The sequence below is a fragment of the Heteronotia binoei genome, chromosome 5 (assembly GCF_032191835.1).
Source record: "Heteronotia binoei isolate CCM8104 ecotype False Entrance Well chromosome 5, APGP_CSIRO_Hbin_v1, whole genome shotgun sequence".
Classification (NCBI taxonomy): Eukaryota; Metazoa; Chordata; class Lepidosauria; order Squamata; family Gekkonidae; genus Heteronotia; species Heteronotia binoei.
Window position 1 is genome coordinate 144,877,260 of NC_083227.1, and position 21,310 is coordinate 144,898,569.

The following is a 21,310-nucleotide window of genomic DNA, read 5'->3' on the forward strand; positions in this document are numbered from 1 at the left end:
AAACAAGACTCTTGCTTACCCCTGCCCAACCCTCTCAAAACAAAAACAACCGTTGCCAATGAACATTTGGGAAACTGTAGAGGCATGCCCTGGAGGCAAAGAGGAGGGTTGTAACAAAATTCGAAGGTATTTAAGACATCAAGCACAATCATTCTTTGCTGCACTCACTGGTTCAAACGGCAGGACCATTTCATCTTTGATGCCATACTTGGCTCGGAGTGCCTGTGGAGAAATTAGAAATGCAATGTGAAAATTTAAAAAAAATCCTTTATCGCCTAAACTGAAAAGAGTTTGACCCATTATCATTCCCTTTTAACATATTGCACCCAATAAATCCACTATGTCAGCATTTGACATGAGCAAATCAGACAAGATATAAGATGCTAGCAGTCCAGACTGTTATACATGGACGAACTAGATTAGTTTTCTGTGTTACCTGCCTGCTATCTTTTTATCCCATCCTTCACTCAAGGTACAGAGTACTCCCTTCCTCCATTTTATCCCAACAACCCTGTGAAGTAGGTCAGAAACAGAACTCCCATATCATTGCTGTAATGCCTAAAACATACCTGTCTGGATGGATCTTGTTCAGAAGTCTAACCCTACACTAGCCTCATTGCTTAACTTCTCAAGAGGTGAGATCCAGTGGACATATTAAATAACTAAAGTTATTTTCTTATAAGAATACACAACTTCAAGACGGGACTGGATAAACATTTGGAGCCACAATGTATAGATGGCTAATGTATAGATGCATAGATGGAGCACTATATCTGGAGCAGTGATGCTCTGTATTCTTGGTGCTTGGGAAGCAACAATGAGAAGGCTTTACGTTCTGGCCCCACTGGTGGACCTCCTCATAGCACCTGGATTTTGTCCGATGTGTGATACAGAGTATTGGACTGGATGGACCATTGGCCTGATTCAACATGGCTTCTCTTATGTTCTTAAGCGCCATTGTCCAAACTCAAAAATGTCTATAATATATGGGTGGTGCTAGCATGTGTAAAAGCTGTCTGACTTTATCCACTAAAGTTCTTCATGGAAATCTCCAGGACAAACAAATCAGCCTGCTTGCCTTTCAGTGCAAAAGAACAAACAGTATTGAAGATGAAGGTTTAAGAAGTTTACCTGTTTCTTCTTTAAGTCTCTGAAGGCCGCAGTGTCATCTGGGGCATCAGATGGGACACTCATAACTATTCCAGTGCCTTAAAACCATGTTGAAAAAGCACAGTTTAGCCTATTTATTTTTATATTAGAAATGTTTAAATTAAAAACACCAAAATGGCAAACTTCCAAAAAAGTTTCTGTGCTCAGGTATTTCAAGTCAAAAAGCATACACGGTCAAACAAAGCAGCTTCGTCTTTTATTCCTTAGTTTATGCTGGGGACATTGCAACTCTTGTACTTTCCCACACTGAGGCACCACAAAATTCTATTGAAACCAGAACACACCTTCATATTTCTTTTAACATTGTTTCCTGGCAAAATATTTTGACGGCTCCCTCCTGAGTTTCCAAAGTTGGAACTGGAGGACCACTGAAGAAACCCTGATGGGAACTGGATAGAGGGCGGAGGGGATCTTAGAAGATTCAAATGGTCAATTTGCACAGAGGAAGAAAGGAAGGAAATACATAAGCTTGGAGTACAAAAAGTAAAATGGGCTACAATGATACTGTGACGTTAAATCTTCTAAAATATGTCTGGGAAAAAAACATCAGATTTGGAATGGGATCACAATTGCAATTATATTGATTAGCATATTTGCATAATGCACCCTTCAAGTTAAAAGGCCATTATCAAGGACAACCTCCTGGCAAAAAAGCAAAATAATCCAGTCATCAGCCCTTTGCAAGGCAGTCTCCAGAATCTAGACTACCGAAAGTTTAAAGATACTCTCATGCAGGGCTTTTTTTGAGCAGGAGAGCACAGGAATGTAATTCCTGCTGGCTATGGAGGCGTTCTTGCTAGTTTGCAGAGCATTCCGGCTGACTTGGAGAGTAGGCAGGCATTTGAGAGACTGTCTAGGTGCCTGCCCCTCCAAGCCTGCTTCTCCAATCAAGGGGCTTGGAGATAACAGGCACTTTCTAAGATGGCTAACTGCCTGTCTCCTATGCTTGCCAGGTCCCCAGGTCCTAGTTTTGCAGCCTCCTTTCTTCCCCCAGCCAGCTGGCCGGCAGGGAAGCACCAGTCCCAGCAGGAACCATGTGCCTTTCTACTTGGGAAGGCTAGAAGAAGCTTGCTTTTTAGAAGGCGTGTGCCTTCAAATTTCTGCAAATTTCTGCAAGTCTGTCTCTGACACTTTGGAAAAGTAAGAGAGCCTCCTTGTTAGAATGCAAAATAGATAGTGATGAGAAACTAAGTTTCTGGTTGTTTTGCCTTCAGTTTTGAAAGTCCTTTGCACAGAAAATAGATAGTGGGATGAGAAAGTAAGTCTCTGTTTTACATACTAATGAGTTCCTGCTGGGCTTTTTCTACAAAAAAAGCCCTGCTCTCATGAGAAAAATCTAACAATCTAGGCAAAGAAAGGTATTAGCTCACAGCATGAGTTATAACTGATGCAGAGGAAGATGCAACAGATTTACCTTTATCTTCCTTAATAGTCAGCATTGGAAGAGCGTAGATAACTTTATAGCACGTTAGAGGAGACAACAGCGCAGCCCCAAGGATCTCCTAAACAGAGCAGAATTGTTAAAACTGAGAAATCAACCCCTAAGTCACAGTTACAATAAATGAGATTTTGCTATAGGATAGACATAAAGGGCTTGGATCCAAAGATCCCCTAAATGCAAGCAGAAGGCACTTCTACCTACCTGAAAGTGGGAATGCCATACCCTCAACCCTAAGAAGCAGTCTGGGCTACATTAAGAAGGGATAGCAGAAAAAACAATACAGCAAACTTGTAGAAGTCCTTTCAGCTCACTTCAGGATCTTTGGAACTAAACCACAGTCTTTTGGACCAGATTCTAACAAAAGTATACGAAAGTATTTCATTACAGAATGCTGCAGCCCACTGACTAATAAAAGTGCTGAGTGGTGGTTCACGTTTCAGACTAGAGCCTGGGAGACCCAGGTTTGAATCCCCACTCTGCCATAGAAGCTTGCTGGGTCAACTTGGTTGGGCCAGTCACAAACTCTCAGCCTAGCCCACCACTCAGATTCTGGGGATAAAATGGAGAACAAGCTGATTTGAGTTTCCACTGGGAAGAAAGGCAGGGTATAAATTACTTAAAGTATGGCTGTACCCCAATAGTTACCAATTAGTTTCTGGGTTGAATTTAAGGCAGGAGTTATTTTTGAAATCTTTCATGGCCTATGACCCACATATCTGTGGAAGTGCCTCCCTCCATTTGTTTCCCTGAGGCAGATGAGCAAAGCCTTTTGAAGGTGCCCTCCAGGGAATGGGTAAGCTCAACAGCCACCCATAACCTAAAAGTTCTTTATGGTACCTCTCATCTGGTGTAACAACCTGCTCGATGAAGTCTGCCCACAAAACATTTTCATTCCTTTATATCTATGTAAAAGGTTTCAATGGAAATTATCCCCTCCACAGATTGTGAAAGCAAGTGCATTCACTTGAAATTATTACGTACAGAGTGCATGAGAAGGGAACATATGAACATATGAAGCTGCCTTATACTGAATCAGACCCTTGGTCCATCAAAGTCAGTATTGTCTTCTCAGACTGGCAGCGGCTCTCCAGGGTCTCAAGATGAGGCTTTTCACACCTATTTGCCCGGACCCTTTTTTGGAGATGCCAGGGATTGAACCTGGAACCTTCTGCTTCCCAAGCAGATGCTCTACCACTGAGCCACCGTCCCTCCCCTATTTCTGAAGCTGCCTTATACTGAATCAGACCTTTGGTCCATCAAAGTCAGTATTGTCTTCTCAGACTGGCAGCGGCTCTCCAGGGTCTCAAGCTGAGGCTTTTCACACCTATTTGCCTGGACCCTTTTTTGGAGATGCCGGGGATTGAACCTGGGACCTTCTGCTTCCCAAGCAGATGCTCTACCACTGAGCCACCGTCCCTCCCAAATTTTAGTTCACCACTGACATAGTATGCTAATAGCATAGATAGTCTCCCAGACTGACAGGCAAAGAAGGCCACACTAATCATTTCAGTCACAGGCTGCAACAGGCTTACCTCCCCCATAAGCTCCTTCACAACAGGTACTACTCCATTGGTTTTTGTGAAACCTTGGTAAGACATGTTCCTGGCAGCTCGTTGTGTACAAATAAAAATATCCCCATTCACAACCTCAAATCCAATGTACTTCATATCAGGGCGAACCCAACAATTAGTCTGCCCAAACACAGTCTCTGGTCTGAGAGTAGCAGCAACCAAGAAGATATTTTTTCCCTTAAGGCCACTGTAAGGGAAAGGAAAAGTAACCTAAGTATATAACAAGCCCCCAAAGAACAATCTGAGGAGTTCAGATTAGATATTTGAAACTTTATAGCCTACTGACAATATCCACTATACCCATGATATTACTTTATACATGCCCATCTTATTTATTTATTATTTTTATTTATATTTTGACTTATATCCCGCCCTTCCCACAGAAGTGGCTCAGGGCGGCTCACAATACATAAACTTACATAAGTTTATCTTAAAAACATTTACATAATAAGGATTAAAACAATAAATTAATAAAACATAAGACACAAAAACCAGCGGTCTGTTAAATGCATTCTAATTCCATCCAGAAATTCTCAGTGTCAGTTAATTGTTGTAGGCCAGCCGGAAGAGGACTGTTTTACAGGCCCTGCGGAACTGCCCTAGGTCCCGCAGGGCCCTCACCTCTTCCGGCAGCTGGTTCCACCAGTAAGGCGCCGTTACCGAGAAGGCCCGATCCCTGGTGGATTTCAGACGGGCCTCCTTTGGCCCGGGGATTACTAACAGATTTTGTGAGCCCGATCGTAGTACTCTCTGGGGAACGTGTGGGGAGAGACGGTCCCTAAGGTAGGCAGGTCCTAGGCCATATAGGGCTTTAAAGGTAATGACCAACACCTTGTACCGGACTCGGAATGTTATTGGCAGCCAGTGCAGATCCCGAAGCCCCGACCGAATGTGCTCCCATCTTGGGAGCCCTAGTAACAGCCGGGCAGCGGCATTCTGCACTAACTGCAGTTTCCGGGTTCGGCACAGGGGTAGCCCCATGTAGAGGGCATTACAGTAGTCCAACCTCGAGAATATTTGAGAACCTAAATCAAATGTATCTGGCAAACCAACTATTTATCACTTTCACTTTACGCAGGAGAAATGAAAGGCAGATCCTTCTTTCTACAAATATGAAATCTGAAGGAAAAAACATAGACTTCTTCCTGAATGACAGTCAGCACCCTTTGCATCAATACTCACATTATTAAGGACAACAATTCTTGGGCTAAATGTATCAACTGTATGTGGAAGAAAGAATTCATAGCAAGGGCCCTGCTTGATTATATCAAGGGTCCATCTTTTCCTGGACTTTTCCTGGAAACTTTTCCTGGAAACCCATTAGTAGGGCATGAAGCCAATAGCCCACCACGGTTTGAGAACCTACATCTAATATTTAGAGGCACAATGCCTTGAATGAGGAAATTCCACATGTCTTAACAGCTGCTGAGAGATCTTATCTCTATCAATTTGTGCAAGTCATTTTTAATGTGATCTAAGCCAGTGGCCATCACCATGTCTTTTCCAGGAAACTCAAGAGTTTTACTAGTGATAAGCTATTGATTTTGTTTCTCTTCTGCCAACTACAGCAAATAAACCTTTTAGTAAGCAAAAGAATTATTAAATAACTTCTGGAGTCCATTAGTTTTGTAACAGGCAGAATAATAAACATCCTCAAGACTTACCTTAATTTCACAGGATAAGGTTCTACCACCTTCATCTTAATCAAAGTGTATTCTTGAGGTCCGACACCCTAACAACCAATGCAAACAACAATGAGTAAACCACTTCTATACCTTGCACTTATAAACTATGCCATAATCCTGAAGTATACTAGATTTCATACATTAGACTAGACTGCATACATCTCTTGGCATTATTCCTGATAATCAATGAATGGATACAATATAATAAGACCAGAGGGTACAAGAGGAAAATCTAACACAGTGTTCCATCAAACAAGAACCATGGCCAGGACCCAAAGAGCTTGCCAAAGGGCTTGTGCACTCTATAGAATGTTGTGATATTTTCTTCTGAACAGATGGCTCCTAATTCTATATGATGGAATACTTTGCCATACAGCATGATGCATGTGTGAAAGGAAGTGCAAGGACAAAGCACAACAGTTCTCTGAAAGGAAAAAAAAATTCACTAAGTATAATGGCCCCGTGAAGAACTAGCTGGATGGTTCTTTCAATTCTGAAGATAAGTATACAGATCTGTAAAGATGTATGTTGTACGCATTATCTAGAACTAGTACGCATTATCTAGAACTAGTAGAACTAGCTGGATGGTTCTTTCAGTCCTAAAGATAAGTATACAGATCTGTAAAGATGTATTTTGTACGCATTATCTGTATAGATGTTATGCTGTCTGATAGTAGTTTCAAAGGCAGCACATAACCAGCATTCAAAAATATCAAAAAAGTATTCATTACTGGAAAGCAGAAAAATATCCAGAATTGACAGACTGGAAGAATAAATTGACTAAGTATGTGACAATAGCAAAACAAATATCTTGTCGAATTAGATTGATCAAACTTAGAATTTCAAGAAAAACGGAACGTACTTTTTGTTTATATAGCTGAAAACTATGACTACATTGTTGAATTGGAGAACGATTAAGAGATAGAAACAGGAAACACATGTTTGCAATAATAAAATGTTAGGTATGGAATAATGAAGAAATGATTAAACACAGATATAAAAAAGTAAAAATTTAAGAGTTTACATAACTAAATCTTAGGCCACAAAGCAAGTTCTCTTTGACAACTGTAATAAATACAATAGTATGTAGTTTACAGGATAGCCACTGGCGCAGAGTGGTAAAGCTGCAGTACTGCAGTCCAAGCTCTCTGCTCACGACCTGAGTTCAATCCCGGCAGAAGCTGGGTTCAGGTAGCCAGCTCAAGGTTCACTCAGCCTTCCATCCTTCCAAAGTCGGTAAAATGAGTACCCAGATTGCTGAGGGGGGGAAAGTGTAGATGACTGGGGAAGGCAATGGCAAACCACCTTGCAAAAAGTCTGCTGTGAAAACACTGTGATACGACGTCACCCCAGAGTCAGAAATGACTTGTGCTTGCCCAGGGAACTACCTTTACCTTTCTATGTAGTTTATGGAGAAATTAGATATAATAGAAAAAGTAAATGCCCATAAATGATTGTCTGTGTTTATGTAAGTATTCAATATAATTTTTGTTATTGCTTCTAAAAATAAAAATTATATATTAAAAATTATTCATTACCTCCCCTGTTTGTCTGTCATGATCCATGCAAGGCTGTCCATCTTTTGGCGAATAAATAGTGTATCTAGAAAACAAATGAATTTATTATTAAGCTGTGAATGTCAGAGACTGAGCAGGGACGTCATAACAAATACCACCCATACCCTCAATAGCTCCCACCCCCTAGGACCTTATAGAGAACAATGCTAACAAGAAAGCTACAGCTCAGAATAAGGAACTGTTCCTGATTTCTTATCCTATTTTCATCTCCCACAAAAAAATTCTCAGACTGCTATTATGTGGCTTACATATCCCTAATTGGATTCAATCCAATGGGCTGAGAACAGAATAAATTCACAGAACCAATCTCTTCCCCTTTCCTCTGCAGCACCTTGAGGGTTGTGAGGCTCTGGAATAGGGAACTGCATCAAAAAAAAGAAAGAATGAGCAGAAATCCCCACACACACACTTGTGCAAAAGCCCTTGCTCCTTTCAATAAGAGCTTGCAGGGTAGGAGGAATTGTTTCCATTTTTCTTTCATTCTGCATCCCAGGCCCTTCTTAAGAGTACCGCAGCTATCAGAAGGGGAGGCAGCATGGGGAAACAAGGGACAGACCCACTGCATATACTTGTTCTGTCCATGGCTTCCTGGATTCAACCCAACATTCTGAACCATTAAAACAGCAAATGATTAGTTTGACACAGAACTACATAAAAAGGAAGCTCCTTGTCTTATTTCAGAAACAGCACAAACCCTCAGTATACAGCTATTATTTACCACCAAAAATTCAAAATGATCATTCGCCATTTTAATACAGCTCTGAACTATTAATTCAATTAATAAACTATTGTGCTTTTCAAGTTAAGAATCCTCATTTCATCACTGAGACGACTCACTGAAAACAAAACCCATAAACGCCCATAGCAAATAGACATGAAAATTGGATGGTATCCACAGACAAGTCAGAAGATGTAATAAAATTATTAACTCCCAGAAAACATTTATGGAGTAGCCATGAGGGGACTTTAAACTTAATAATGGACTACATATACAATGGAACTTGTACTTACCGTTTGCCAAATTTGATTTTATTTCTTTCCTTTAGGGTTAGAAATTGCCATCGTACAAAAGAATCATAATAGGGGTTCACATCAGTCGTGATGAAAGAGCGTCTCCAATCTACCTGAAAATATTCAAAAAGGGTGAGTCTATAGCACTCCAGAAGTTCCAAAAGTGAAGCCCCACTGTTGATAAGCAAGAATCAACAAAAACAATTTCAAACTCCAGTGGATTACTACAAGCCCCTTGTTTGCGCCCAAGTAGGATCCACTCATGGTATTTGATGTCAGTTGAACCAAAATATTTCTCATATATTCTCTCATAAATTCATAGAATCAATCTCTTCCCCCTTCCCCTGCAGCACCTTGAGGGTTGTGAGGCTCTGGAACAGGAAACTGCATCAAGAAAAAGAATGAGCAGAAATCCCCACAAATACACTTGTGCAAAAGCCCTTTTATATATATAATATTTTATATATACACACACATATACACAAATGTATATATGCAGTACAATATCTGTTTAAAGATGTCTACAGAATAATGTAAGTGGGGGGGGGGGGATCTGGCCATTATTTTTTAAGACAAACAGTTCTCCATGCTTGAGAGGAGATGAATGGAGTGTAACACAGGGTCTCAGTTAATTGATTTTTAGCATTTCGCAATTTAAAATGATACTACATATTCGAGTCTGTCATATTTATTTGCCTCAGTGTTTACAGAACTGAATCCAAACAAAGGGTGGCCGTGACTTAACTTCTTATCTCTGTTTATTCTTTACATCTGTAAAAACCATCTTCTTAAAGTTAAATGGTAACCATATAAACCAAGCTTGACATTCCTGAATCTGACAAATATCTTCATTACGTTGCATGCTAATTTACTGCTGAACCTCTGCCTATATGCATAAACTGGTAAATTCCATTTCACTGTATCTGACAAAGTGTGTGCGCACATGAAAATTCATACAGTGAATAAAACTTTGTTGGCCTTAAAGATGCCACTGCACTCAAACTTTGTTCTAGTTCTTTAAAATAGAATTTTAGAAGCAAAATATACCTTCAGTCCCATACTCTTTAAATCTTGAACAGCCAGAGGAGGGAAGTAATCAAGCCAGTGTTCAGCCTCTGAAAACTTAATTGTTTCTTCATCAGAGAGGCCCAAAGACTTCATGATTCCCCACTGGTATTTTGAAAACCCAGTCTTAGCAGCAGCTTTACTCTTTAATGAAAATTAGAAAGCACAGTGAATATGGAAGAGAATACTAAAAAGGAATCTTGACAAGAAGTAACTGAAGAAAACAAAGCCTGAAGAGACATTTTCACATTTAAAGAGGGGTAAGCAAATCCACTGCTGTAGTTTCAAGTTATACATATTCTTTGATAGCAGCATAAAACATGAACACTTTAAATGGTACCCGTTTGCCTTTAGCCTTGTCTTTGATGACCACTTCGTCCCTCTTCGCTTCATTCTCCTCCTCCTCCTCTTCATCGGGGAATTCTGGTGGACAGCCATACAGCTCCATTTCCCTTTTCAATTTATCCGCACACGCCTAGGGAAAAATCCACAACAGCTTGAAAGCTATGATTAGGGCAATCATTTGTACATCCAAGAGTCCATTATTTTACGATTTCCAGACTTGGCATCTTTTCACCTTGCACTTCCAACCATTAACAACAAATCGCAGGTTACCAATCTCATTGCATTTGTTCACTGAGAACTTAGAAATTCTCAAATATGTGCTCTCTTTGTTTTAGCTGCCCAAGGAGATGCTGAAAAGGTACTGACTATCATTAATAAATAAGAACTGATTGGAACAACAGAAATAAACAATTGTTGAACTGTTACTGACTGCTTTGGGTCTTTGCTATGTAACAATGACAGATACACTTCGATTTCTGACCTTTTTCTTTTAAACAGATGCTGAAAGTGAAGGCTGGCAGTTCTTTCACATACAAGACCCTTCCTTGTCACAAGCACTTCCATACAATTTGAGATCAGCTGGATCTCAGTAATTCTGGTACAAAATTATTCGGAGTCAAACGGACTTCGGGTTTGCTCCTTGAAAAAGCCTCTCTCCCACCAAACCACTTTCCAAAAAAAGTGTGCAATATGATGGGAGGAGGGTGCTTTTCAAAGAAAAGTAAAAAAAAAAATCCCACTACGACTGCCCAAACTTTTGAGTACATTAAGTGTTCTTTGGATCCCAGCCCGTAGCTTTAGGCAAGCAAATCATAATTATGTGTTAATTATTTAGAAAGTTTATGTGCCACCTTTCCAGAAACCTGACTGAGGTGGCTCATAAAGTGAAAACAATGCACTACAATAATAAAACATTAAAAAAATCAATTTCAAAATAAGCCAGATACACATGAGCATCTCACTGAGCACCAGCTACCATGCCAAAGAACCAACTCACGTTGCTAAGCTAGAGCAGAAAATTCCCAAACTTTTCACTACAACACAGATTTTGTACTGTACAGTTATTCACACCAAATCTAAAGTAAGACCCAAGAGGAACCACTCTGCCTCTAAACACTAAATGTATACTTCATTGGTACAGAATCTGAATTTTTTTACACACACAGAAAGCCAGTGTGGTTGCTTTCTGTGTGTGTAAAAAAAGCTGCAGACTCTAATCTGGAGAACAAGGTATGATTCCACACTGCTCCACATCAAGCCTGCTGGGTGACCTTGGGTCAATTACAGTTCTTTCAGAACTCTCTCAGCCCCACCTACCTCACAAAGTGACGGCTGTGGGGAGAGGAAGGTAATGTAATTATAAGCTGCTTTGAGACTTCTTAAGACTCCTAAAGGTAGAGAAGAGTGGGATATAAAAACCTACTCTTCTACAAAAACGAAACAAAACTGATTTTACCTTAATTGGCATGCCAGTGCAGTGCAGTCCAAATGGGAATAAGCAGATTTTTCCTTTTAGCCTCTGATAGCCAACAGCAAACTGCAGGAAGTGAAAACAACGGCAAGCATTAAGCAGTAACATAGTCCATACCAAAAAAAGTATATAAGGGAAGGAGATAAGTATAAGCAAGTGAGTTAGAAGCTTTTATTTATTTATATTTTAGATGTATGAATCATCCTCCATACACAGGGCTCTGGGTGATTTAAATCAATAAAAGAATACATTAAAACAGCACAATTACAAGTTAAAACACAACAAATATAAAATTACAGACTAAAAATTAATCCCCAGATGGCATTAATAATTAACCTTTAACCAGTTCTGGATCGTGCTGCTGCCTTGCCAGCAGGTTGGGGGGGGCGGGGAGAGAAGGGGGGGAAAGGAGGATGCCAGCCATGTTGCTGCCTGTTGCTACCCTCAACCAAAAAGCCTTGCAGACCCTGCAGAATTGCATTAAGTCCCACAGGGCCCTGATGTTATTCAGCAGAGAGCTCCATCAAGTCCGAGCCAGAGCCAAAAAGGCCAGATGTCTTTAGGGTCAGAGATCACTAGTAGATCATTCTCAGCAGGGCATAATGCTGTCCAGGAAACATGCCAGAGGCGGTGGTCCCAAAGATATACGGGTCCCAGATTGCATAAGGCCTTAAAAGTCAATACCAAGACCTTGAACCTGACTCAGTACTCCACTGGGAGCAGTGCTCCCTCTAAGCTGAGTTAGTGTGAGTTAGCTCACAGATTTTTAGCCTCCAGCTCACACATTTTTGTCTTCGCTTAGGATGATTTTGTCTTAGGATGATTCCAGAGCACACTAATTTATGCAGTGGCTCACAACTTTAATGCCAGTAGCTCACAAAGTAGAATTTTTGCTCACAAGACTCTGCAGCTTAGAGGGAACCCTGACTGGGAGCCAATACAGATGGCACAGTAAAGGCCGAATACGTGCCATCCACGACATTCCTGTCATGACCTGCGCTGCTGCATTCTGAATTTGCTGAAGTTTCTGGGTCAGTCTCAAGGGTAGGCCTGCAGAGAGTGAGTTATAGTAGTCTAGCCTGGAGTCTAGCCAGGGTGCAAAAGAAAGGGGACAATTGCCATGTTTGACATAGATGAAAGAACACCGGCTCAGCAACGTTCGTGACTGGGGCCTCCACAGATAGGGAGGTATCCAGGACCACGCCTAAACTCCTGATGGTTTGCACTGGAGTCAGAGGTGTCCCATCAAGGATGGGAAGTTTATGCCCCAATCCTGAGTGCCCACCCCCACTACAGGACCTCCATCTTTGTTGGAATCAATGTCAGCTGGCTCTTTTCAAGCCATCCCATCATGGCCTCCAAACCCACAGCCAGATTTTGTGGAACAGCATCTGGGCAGCTGTCCATTAACAGATATAGCTGAGGGTCATAAGTATACTGATGGCATCCCAGCCTGAAACTCTGTACCAGTTGGGAGAGGGGGAGGCGTATAGATGGGGAAGATGGGCAAGCTGGGGAACTGAAGAAGACCCACTGGCTCAGCAGGGGCTCTGCTGGGCTTCCTGGTTGAAGCTGGACAAGCCAGCAGAGCTCGCAAAACTGCCTTCCCTTGCCTTCCCTAGGAGCCCTGCAGCCATGGGGCACTTGGGGAAGCCAATCCCAGGAGGGAAAGCAGTTTAAAACTGCCTTCTCTTGCCTTTCCCAGGAGCCCTGCAACCACGGAGTGCCTGGGGAAGCCAAGGCTTGTAGGGAAGACACCAACCTCCATGGTGGTTCAGGAGGTTTAGGGAGGGTTCATGGGAGACATGCCCTCCTGAACCCCTGGTTCAAGAAGCACAAAACAGCTTGCTTCGTGCTCAAACTGTGGTTTGTGTCCATCCCTAGTGCCTTAAATCAATCAATAAGAGCTATCTACTGTAGATGTCAAGCGCTGACAAGGGGAAGTTGTTAGAGAGAAGAAAAAGGCTAACTGTGCCCAAGTGTTTGGCCCAAGACTTTTTGCTACAATCGTAAACTACCACACAGCTGGAGGTTGAAACAGAAATGAACAGGGTACACAAATCATACCATTTCACACAGCCATTAATTCAAAAAGAACAGAAACGGGCATTCAGTTGTCTCAAGGACTGTATGCCAAGATTTACCTCTCTTTCTGTATGGCCATTAAGCTGGTTAACACAGAAAATTCATACCTCGCATTTTGATAAAGAAAATGTGTGTCCCAAGTGAAGCCGGCCATTCATGTATGGATACGGAAAGGAGACAAAGTATTTGCCGTTGCTGAGTGGTGAACACAAAATATTAAAGACATATCAATACGTTTGAAGAAACCAAACCAGAAGAAATTGGACTATGATGTCGCTACTAGAACTTAAACAGGTGACCCTGATGATCACCTAAAATCTGCAAGAAGAATATGCTTCATTATACTACCACAGCTATTTATGCAAATGTTTCAGGCATTTTGTTATTAAAATGGCCACATATACAAATCACACAATTCATGTTTAAAATAGAAACAGAAGTCCTCCCCAAAACCATACTTGTGGGAAAGATATCTTCATTTATTTATTTCTTACAACTGCTGCCATGCCTCCACTATGCTGAAAAGGAACACTGGCCTTCCCTATTCTCTTTTCTACTTGAAGACTGATTAAAACTCTTCAGTGCATACTAGGCAGGCTTCAGAATGACCTAATTCCTTTATTAATGTCTTTAGGTAAATGATTTAATGCTCTGTACTTGAAGCCATGAAAAACTTCAAAAATTCGATTAGGAAAAAGTAAAAACTGATTCCTTCTTAAAATGAAGACAAGCTTTTAAAGATTTTTTTTTTCATTCACAGATCACAGTTTGGTTCTTCTCATTAAGGCTGCAATCCTGTACACAGTGTGGTAGATGATGTGATCTAGGACTGAGGAAACTGAGTTCAAATCCCAGCTCTTCCTTGAAGATCACAGAATGTCAAGCATGCTCAGCACAATCTGTAAAGATTAAAGTGGGGGCAGTAAAATATATATGCTGCCATGAGCACCTTGGAAGAAAGGCAGGATATAGGTATTTCAAACTGTCTAGACCACGGAAGCAAAGAGGTGAAGAATACACAAACCCTATTGTTACTGGGATAATGGACATTTGGGCTAAATTAAAATTTAAAAAAACATAAATCCAGACGTACTAATGCTTTCATCTTTTTATGTAATTCTAAATTTAAAACCTTAAATCCATCTTAAGTCGGGGGAATGGTATGAGCTGCCTGATTTGAAGCCAAGCACAGCGAGCAATGCATAACATTTCTATAACTGCAAAGTAAAATTCTACCATTCATCTGGGTCCAATATTTTCAGATGCACACTTACGTCTCCAACAAAGATCTCTAGAGGACGTACTATTTAGCATTATGAAGTCAAAAGGACTGCTAAAAATATTTTGGGGGGAGACTTATTTAACTATATGACGATCAATTCAATCTTTGTAAATCCTGGGAAATGTTACTGAAGCATACCACGTTTGAAGCAACTTTAAGAGACTGATTTCAGGTGCACAGTCCAGGGGGCACAAACCTGAATACCAGTTTGGCATCCAACATACGATACAACTTCCCCAGTCCCAGATTTGTTCCTTGTAGTCTGATGCTTCACTGCGCTGTTGTATTTTACTAAAGCCTAGTTTGTTCAGCCCCAGATCTTCTAACCAGTATACCACACTGGCTCAGTACCATTTTTAACTCATCTCATACTATCCTTCCTGAATGATTCTTCTAAGGAAGCACCAGGTTCTACTAGGCATGGAAGCATGGAAGCCTATACTTGGTTTCCACACTGTACTCAGGCTTCTATCCTACGCACAGTTAACTGCATCCGAGTACGATAAACAGCATCCGTGTCCATACTATGCACATATATATATATATATATATATATATATATATATATATATATATATATATATATATATATATATATATATCCCAAAGTTATGCGCTATATAAACAAGCCCCATCAAAAACTAAAGTAACTTTTTCTATGGAATGCAATGATTCTAGGGGAACAATCTTAAATACTGAAGTAGTTTTACAGCTAAATAGTCCAGAACTGCAGAGTTCTGTACATTCAATCTTCCCTCCCCCATTGGTTTCCTATTAGCTCCACACATTCTCACCTTTTCTGGTTTGCAGCATCTGCTGCATTAACCTCAAATGCTCTCTCATCATCCCACTTCTGATGGATTTCCTTTTCAATCTTCTTCAAAAAGTCCACTTTAGCTGTCCCCTTCCGTTCCTTAAAACATATAAAAGAACAAAAACAAAAAGTGTGCATTAGAATTACTGAGTAAAATGTCCTTTATTGTAAAATATACAAAATAAATAATTTCTCTACACTAGCCTTACTATATTTATTTATACACTTTTATTCAGCCCCTCCTCCAAAGAACTCAACCTAGCATACATCCACTCCTTCTACATTTCACCCTCAAAACAACCCTGAGAGGTAGGTAGTCTTAAAATGAGTGACTGGTCCGATGTCAGCAAGCGAACTTTACAACACAGTGAAGATTTGAAATCCCATCCCCCAAAACCTAGTTGAACACTCTAACCAGTATACCACACTGGCTCAGCACCATTAATGTCATCTCCACCACAAAATATTTGCTTCTCCGCCTTCTTATTATTATTCACTTAATATACAGTCTGCCTTTCTCAAGGTGAAGAAGAAGATATTGGATTTATATCCCGCCCTCCACTCCGAAGAGTCTCAGAGTGGCTCACAATCTCCTTTACCTTCCTCCCCCACAACAGATGAGGTAGATGAAGATATTGGATTTATATCCCACCCCCCACTCCGAAGAGTCTCAGAGCGGCTCACAATCTCCTTTACCTTCCTCCCCCACAACAGACACCCTGTGAGGTGGGTGGGGCTGGAGAGGGCTCTCACAGCAGCTGCCCTTTCAAGGACAACCTCTGCCAGAGCTATGGCTGACCCAAGGCCATCTCAGCAGGTGTAAGTGGAGGAGTGGGGAATCAAACCCGGTTCTCCCAGATAAGAGTCCGCACACTTAACCACTACACCAAACTGGCTCTCCAATCTCACAACAAAACAATAAAACCATATAATATATACAAACACACCACAGTAGACCAAGACAAATAATATAATAGTGCAATGGGAGCTGTTCTGTCAGGCCTTTAGTGGAGGCAGCAGGCATCTCCTTTCTATTAGGCTTCCCCTATAGCAACCTCAGATCCAAATGACCACCTGAGGACTTAACTGGTTATACTGTATCTACTGAGGCGCTGATTAGCTGTTCTGAACATTTTAGCTGTATTTTAATTTGTAAATTTTAATGCTGTGATTTTACATATTACCATTCTATGATGGAACACACCCTGAGCCTGCTTGTGGAAAGGGCAGGAGACAAATGCAATACAATAAAATAATAAATAAACAAAAGAGTTGTGCAACATACTCCATTATGTGATTTTTTTCCCTTTGGTTTGGCTTTCCAGTAAAAGAAACAAACATTTACAAGAAAACAGTCGCTTATATTCCAGTAAATACAGATCCTGGTTATTTTGTAGAGATTATCAGCTAATAAAATCATTTTATTGAGTTAGAAAACATACATGGCACCTAAAAAATTTTTTTAAACAGAACAAAAACATATAATAACTCATATATTGGTTGTTGCTAGACATATCTTGCATAAAATCAACGAAAGCAATCTTCTTGCTTGATGACAAGTAGTGACTGTAGGCTGGGTAGTTAAACTGCAGGACATCAATGTTAGATGGCTAGACGGGAGCCAATAACCTAAATTGATAACAAGTAATATTATGCAAATTGGGCACTTTTGCATGTTTGCTAATTACAGTACATTACACTTCTACATTTTGATGGGTAATGGGGGAGCTTCCTCGTTTGTCACTGTCTAGTATTTTGTTTTCAGCTAAAAATAAATGTGTCTTTAAACATGGAAGTTATTTTTGCGAGATATAGGTCAAGCTACTGAATTCTTTGCCAGCTTCCACAGTCCATGATACATACACTCAAGACCATTCAAATTTCCATAGACCCTGAAATATAACATATTACGATAGCTGGCAAGTAAATATGTATGACTGCGTAAAATATTAAACATGACAGAAGGCATATGGAACAGACTTTCCAAACATATTTAATAAGTTATACAACCATTTAAACTACAAAGCAATTTCAGCTGCTACCACACTTAACCCTACAGCAATTTCTCTCTAACAACAGCTTTGGATTTCTTAGTCATACCACTTTGCTTCTTGAATAAAAGATGGGGCTTTCTTGGATATTCCAATCACATTCTCCTTTGCAGCAAATCCAACTAGGAAAAATCCAACTATATCAATTAAATTCTGTCTGTTTGCATGGTAATTACCGTGTACAACATTCTGCACAGGCACAGTGAAAGGACCTGCCTAGCTCACCCTTCTACAGAAGAACATTAATCATTCACATGCCCCTTACTTCTCCCAAACAAGGCCAACTTGAGAATTATATTCCTAGAAAGCTGCAATGGGGATACTAAATTTTTTGTTCCAGGAAGAAAATTCACAAGCCTAGATTCTATTATACATTTTCAAGCTGCTATACTCAACAACCAACAAAAATGCCTGAGCTCAAGCACTCACCTAGCAAAATGTCTGGCAACAGGCAGTGTGTGGAAGAATGGAGGACCTGTGTATAAGGACCTGTGTAAAATGTATTGCTTTTCTTCTGCACATAAACCCTCTGCACATCTATTTCCATGAGGGCTGAGCCACTAAGTTTCAGGGGGTGTCCCTTAGAACAGCAAACAAATGAACAGAAAAAACCATTCACCCATGTAGAAGAAAGCTGTATAAGTCAAGGACACCATTAGGAAGGAAACTAAACAGGGTTCCTGTGGAAAATGCGGTATATTATTGAGTTATAGTATCAAGTCTAGTAGTTTAACCTTTACTTACCACCTAGCACAGACACATTTCAGATCTTAAAGGGTTAAGTACAAAGGCTTTGTCTTGGATATAAATATCACTTAAGAGAGAGTAATACTGACACAAAATGCTAATGGACCTATGGAAACAGTGGAAATCAAGGGACATTAAAGGTCTGGACACTTTTACTTGAAGTTACAGAAAGACATCCGATATGACTGGGTTGTACGTTTTTAATTATAAACACGTTCATCACCAAAAAAAGCAATTTGCATCATAAACACTTGACTACACTGTTTAACCTAATATCACATTTATCTGCTGTATTATTATATTAGTCAACTGGATAGTATCAGAGCTTTCTTCTTTAGAGACTTGGATATTCAGCAAGCCTAACTGCCAGTTTACTGTTCTTTGGGATTCGCCTGGCCTGTCATTTCACTGCTAATGAGGCAGATTCAATAAAGCACCATATTTGCCCGCAACACTCCAGACTATGTCCAAAAGTGTTAACTGCAGGTCACAAACAGAATGAAACATATATCAAATAAATAGTTTGGTATACTATTTGGAAACTGTGAAACTTCTAAGGAAAAGTGATCAAAGTAGGGGTGTTCAAGTAAGGAGAAAATGTATTTCTTATTTATTTATTTCACATTTCTATCCCGCCTTTCTCTAAACAGGCTCAGGACAGGTCACGTCAGGAATAAAACAATGACATTTCTAAAATAACTAGCTAAAACATAAAACGAAACGGAGCAATTTACTAATAAAAAAGTTCAGATGGTGACCATTGCAAAACCTAGTCCCTGGCTGAGCAAATAGACAGATGATAATAGTCAAAATCAATCACTACTCCTAATAGGGCTCACAAATAGGCCAGTGTGTGGTTGGGAGGCCATACTGATGTACAGCAATGTCCACTGCCCAACTAAAGATCTAGCAGAACAGCTCGTTTAATGTCTTCCATATGTGCTCCCAAAACTATATCAGGCAAAAAATCCCTCCATTTCCCAGGCATTATTCCAGTCAGAAGGGGCCAACTTGCACTTTTTAAAGGGAGTTCTTTGCCCATTCTTTGTGCATTGTAAGATACTTCAAATATGAAGTTATATTAATCATCCAAAAAGTAAGAGCAACCTGCGTAAATGAAAGGATTGTCAATCCCTATCAAAACAATCTTGAGACTACTGGCCCATCTCAAGCAAAGATGGTGCAACCATATAAGGGCTTAATAAAAACTTAACATTAGAACTACCTCCATATGCAACCCCAATTCTAACATAAATCATCTATCACCTCTTTAGCCTGGCCTCTGACAAGAAGGCAGATATGAAGTTACACAGGTTGCTAATCACTAGGAGCTGCTATAGCTAATAGGAACCAGGAGAAAACAGAGCTGAGCCCCAGCTACTATGCCAATTCCTCAGCAGCCACTTAGCTCCGTCCTTTCATCATTAATACAACTGGCGCTCACTCATCAATTGCCCCTTCCTGCACTGCTGCCAGTATTGAGGAGAATGAAATGGATGAGCTTGTGCCCAGTGTTCTCCCGCTTCACCGAGTGTCCCTGCAGCACTAACCTATAGCACTCCTGAGCCATTTTTTTTATTTCCTAATCCACTCCTGCTCATTCTACTGAAGAAAGGGGAGGCTTTGGCCCACAACACCTCGAGCTATAAAGGCTTGTTAAGGCCTTTAAGGCACCTCAAGCCTCTTCTTTGTAGCATCAGTCTAACACAGAAGCCCCTGTGGAATATGAACAAAGAGGGAGACGGTCTTATGTTTAACAATTACACAGAAGAGAGAATTCCACTAGGGAGGGATGGTGGCTCAGTGGTAGAGCATCTGCTTTGGAAGCAGAAGGTCCCAGGTTCAATCCCCGGCATCTCCAACTAAAAAGGGTCCAGGCAAATAGGTGTGAAAAACCTCCGCTTGAGACCCTGGAGAGCCGCTGCCAGTCTGAGAAGACAATACTGACTTCGATGGACCAAAGGTCTGATTCAGTATAAGGCAGCTTCATATGTTCATATAGCTTCTTTGCAGAGGGCTAGTGTGGCACAGCAGTTGAGTGTTCCCAGGGAGGGGGGGTTTCCTTTCCTGGGATGCCCTTGCTGACCAGGCTTCTCTCTCTCTGGCTCAGACCGGCCACTTGCCCACCACCTTCTTCCTCAACTCGCCTCCCAGCAAAGGAGAAGGGAAAAGAAGGACCTGCGGCGTCACCGACTCCATCTCCCCCCTAGCGGAGGCAAAGCAAAGCGGCGATGGCTGGGGAAGAAAGGAGGGTGTAAGCCGGCACCTTGTTGCTCCCCCAGTTTCTCCGGTGACCCGCCAGCGGCTTCCACCATCCCACCTAGTTCCGACCCAACCCACTGGCTCTCCCCGCTTGCCCCATTTGTTTGCTACGGGCACTCGCCCTAACAAAGTCTGCAGGGAGTGCTAGGCAACCTTCCGAAGGGTGGCTGAGCATCCTGCGATCTTGAGCTCTCTGCGCATAGCCCAATTGCGCAGACCTACCGTCGCACATTTTGGGGGCCAGATTAACAACCAAATGTAAGTTTAAGTTTATTTCAATTTATATCCCGTCCTTCCCACCGAAGCGGCTCAGGGCGGCTCACAGCACATAAAATCTAACATAGAATTTTAAATTCAAAATACATCAATGACACAGTTAAAACAGTAAAATAATAAAACATATAAACAGCGATTAGGCACAGGGTAGCATAGGGACAGCCATTCTCTCTGTGTCTAATGTATACTGTGGAAAGGTGGGGTAAAAAATGTGACAGATCTGCCATACAAAAGCCCGGTCCTCCGCTCAGCCTTGCGACAAAAGACCCCTTTTCCCTGCAAGACTCGATCTCCAACGGAGGAAAGCACGAAATAACGAGCTGAAGAAAGCAGCCCGGTTTCTACCACGCTGCGATGCAGCGATAGGCCTCTCCGCCAGCTCCCTCCGATTGAATTGACTTCCTCCTGGGGTCTCCCCCCCAATTCCCCTCACATCAGACCACCCAAAACCAAGGGG

At 41.2% G+C, this 21,310-nt stretch overlaps 1 protein-coding gene and 1 non-coding gene across 2 annotated transcripts in view; one reads left to right on the forward strand and one right to left on the reverse strand.

The window, feature by feature from the left end:
- Nucleotides 1-21,310, reverse strand: part of LARS1 (leucyl-tRNA synthetase 1) — an 89,857-nt gene that overhangs the window by 68,406 nt on the left and 141 nt on the right. Inside the window, 12 exon segments of the mRNA XM_060240546.1 lie at nt 169-222; nt 1,132-1,208; nt 2,585-2,672; nt 4,144-4,369; nt 5,847-5,914; nt 7,406-7,469; nt 8,456-8,568; nt 9,503-9,664; nt 9,861-9,995; nt 11,322-11,402; nt 13,529-13,616; nt 15,498-15,616. Of these exon segments, the coding sequence (XP_060096529.1) occupies nt 169-222; nt 1,132-1,208; nt 2,585-2,672; nt 4,144-4,369; nt 5,847-5,914; nt 7,406-7,469; nt 8,456-8,568; nt 9,503-9,664; nt 9,861-9,995; nt 11,322-11,402; nt 13,529-13,616; nt 15,498-15,616 (1,275 nt within the window).
- On the forward strand, nt 20,102-20,176 carry TRNAP-UGG (transfer RNA proline (anticodon UGG)). Its single transcript has one exon. It is a non-coding gene; the product is annotated as a tRNA-Pro (tRNA).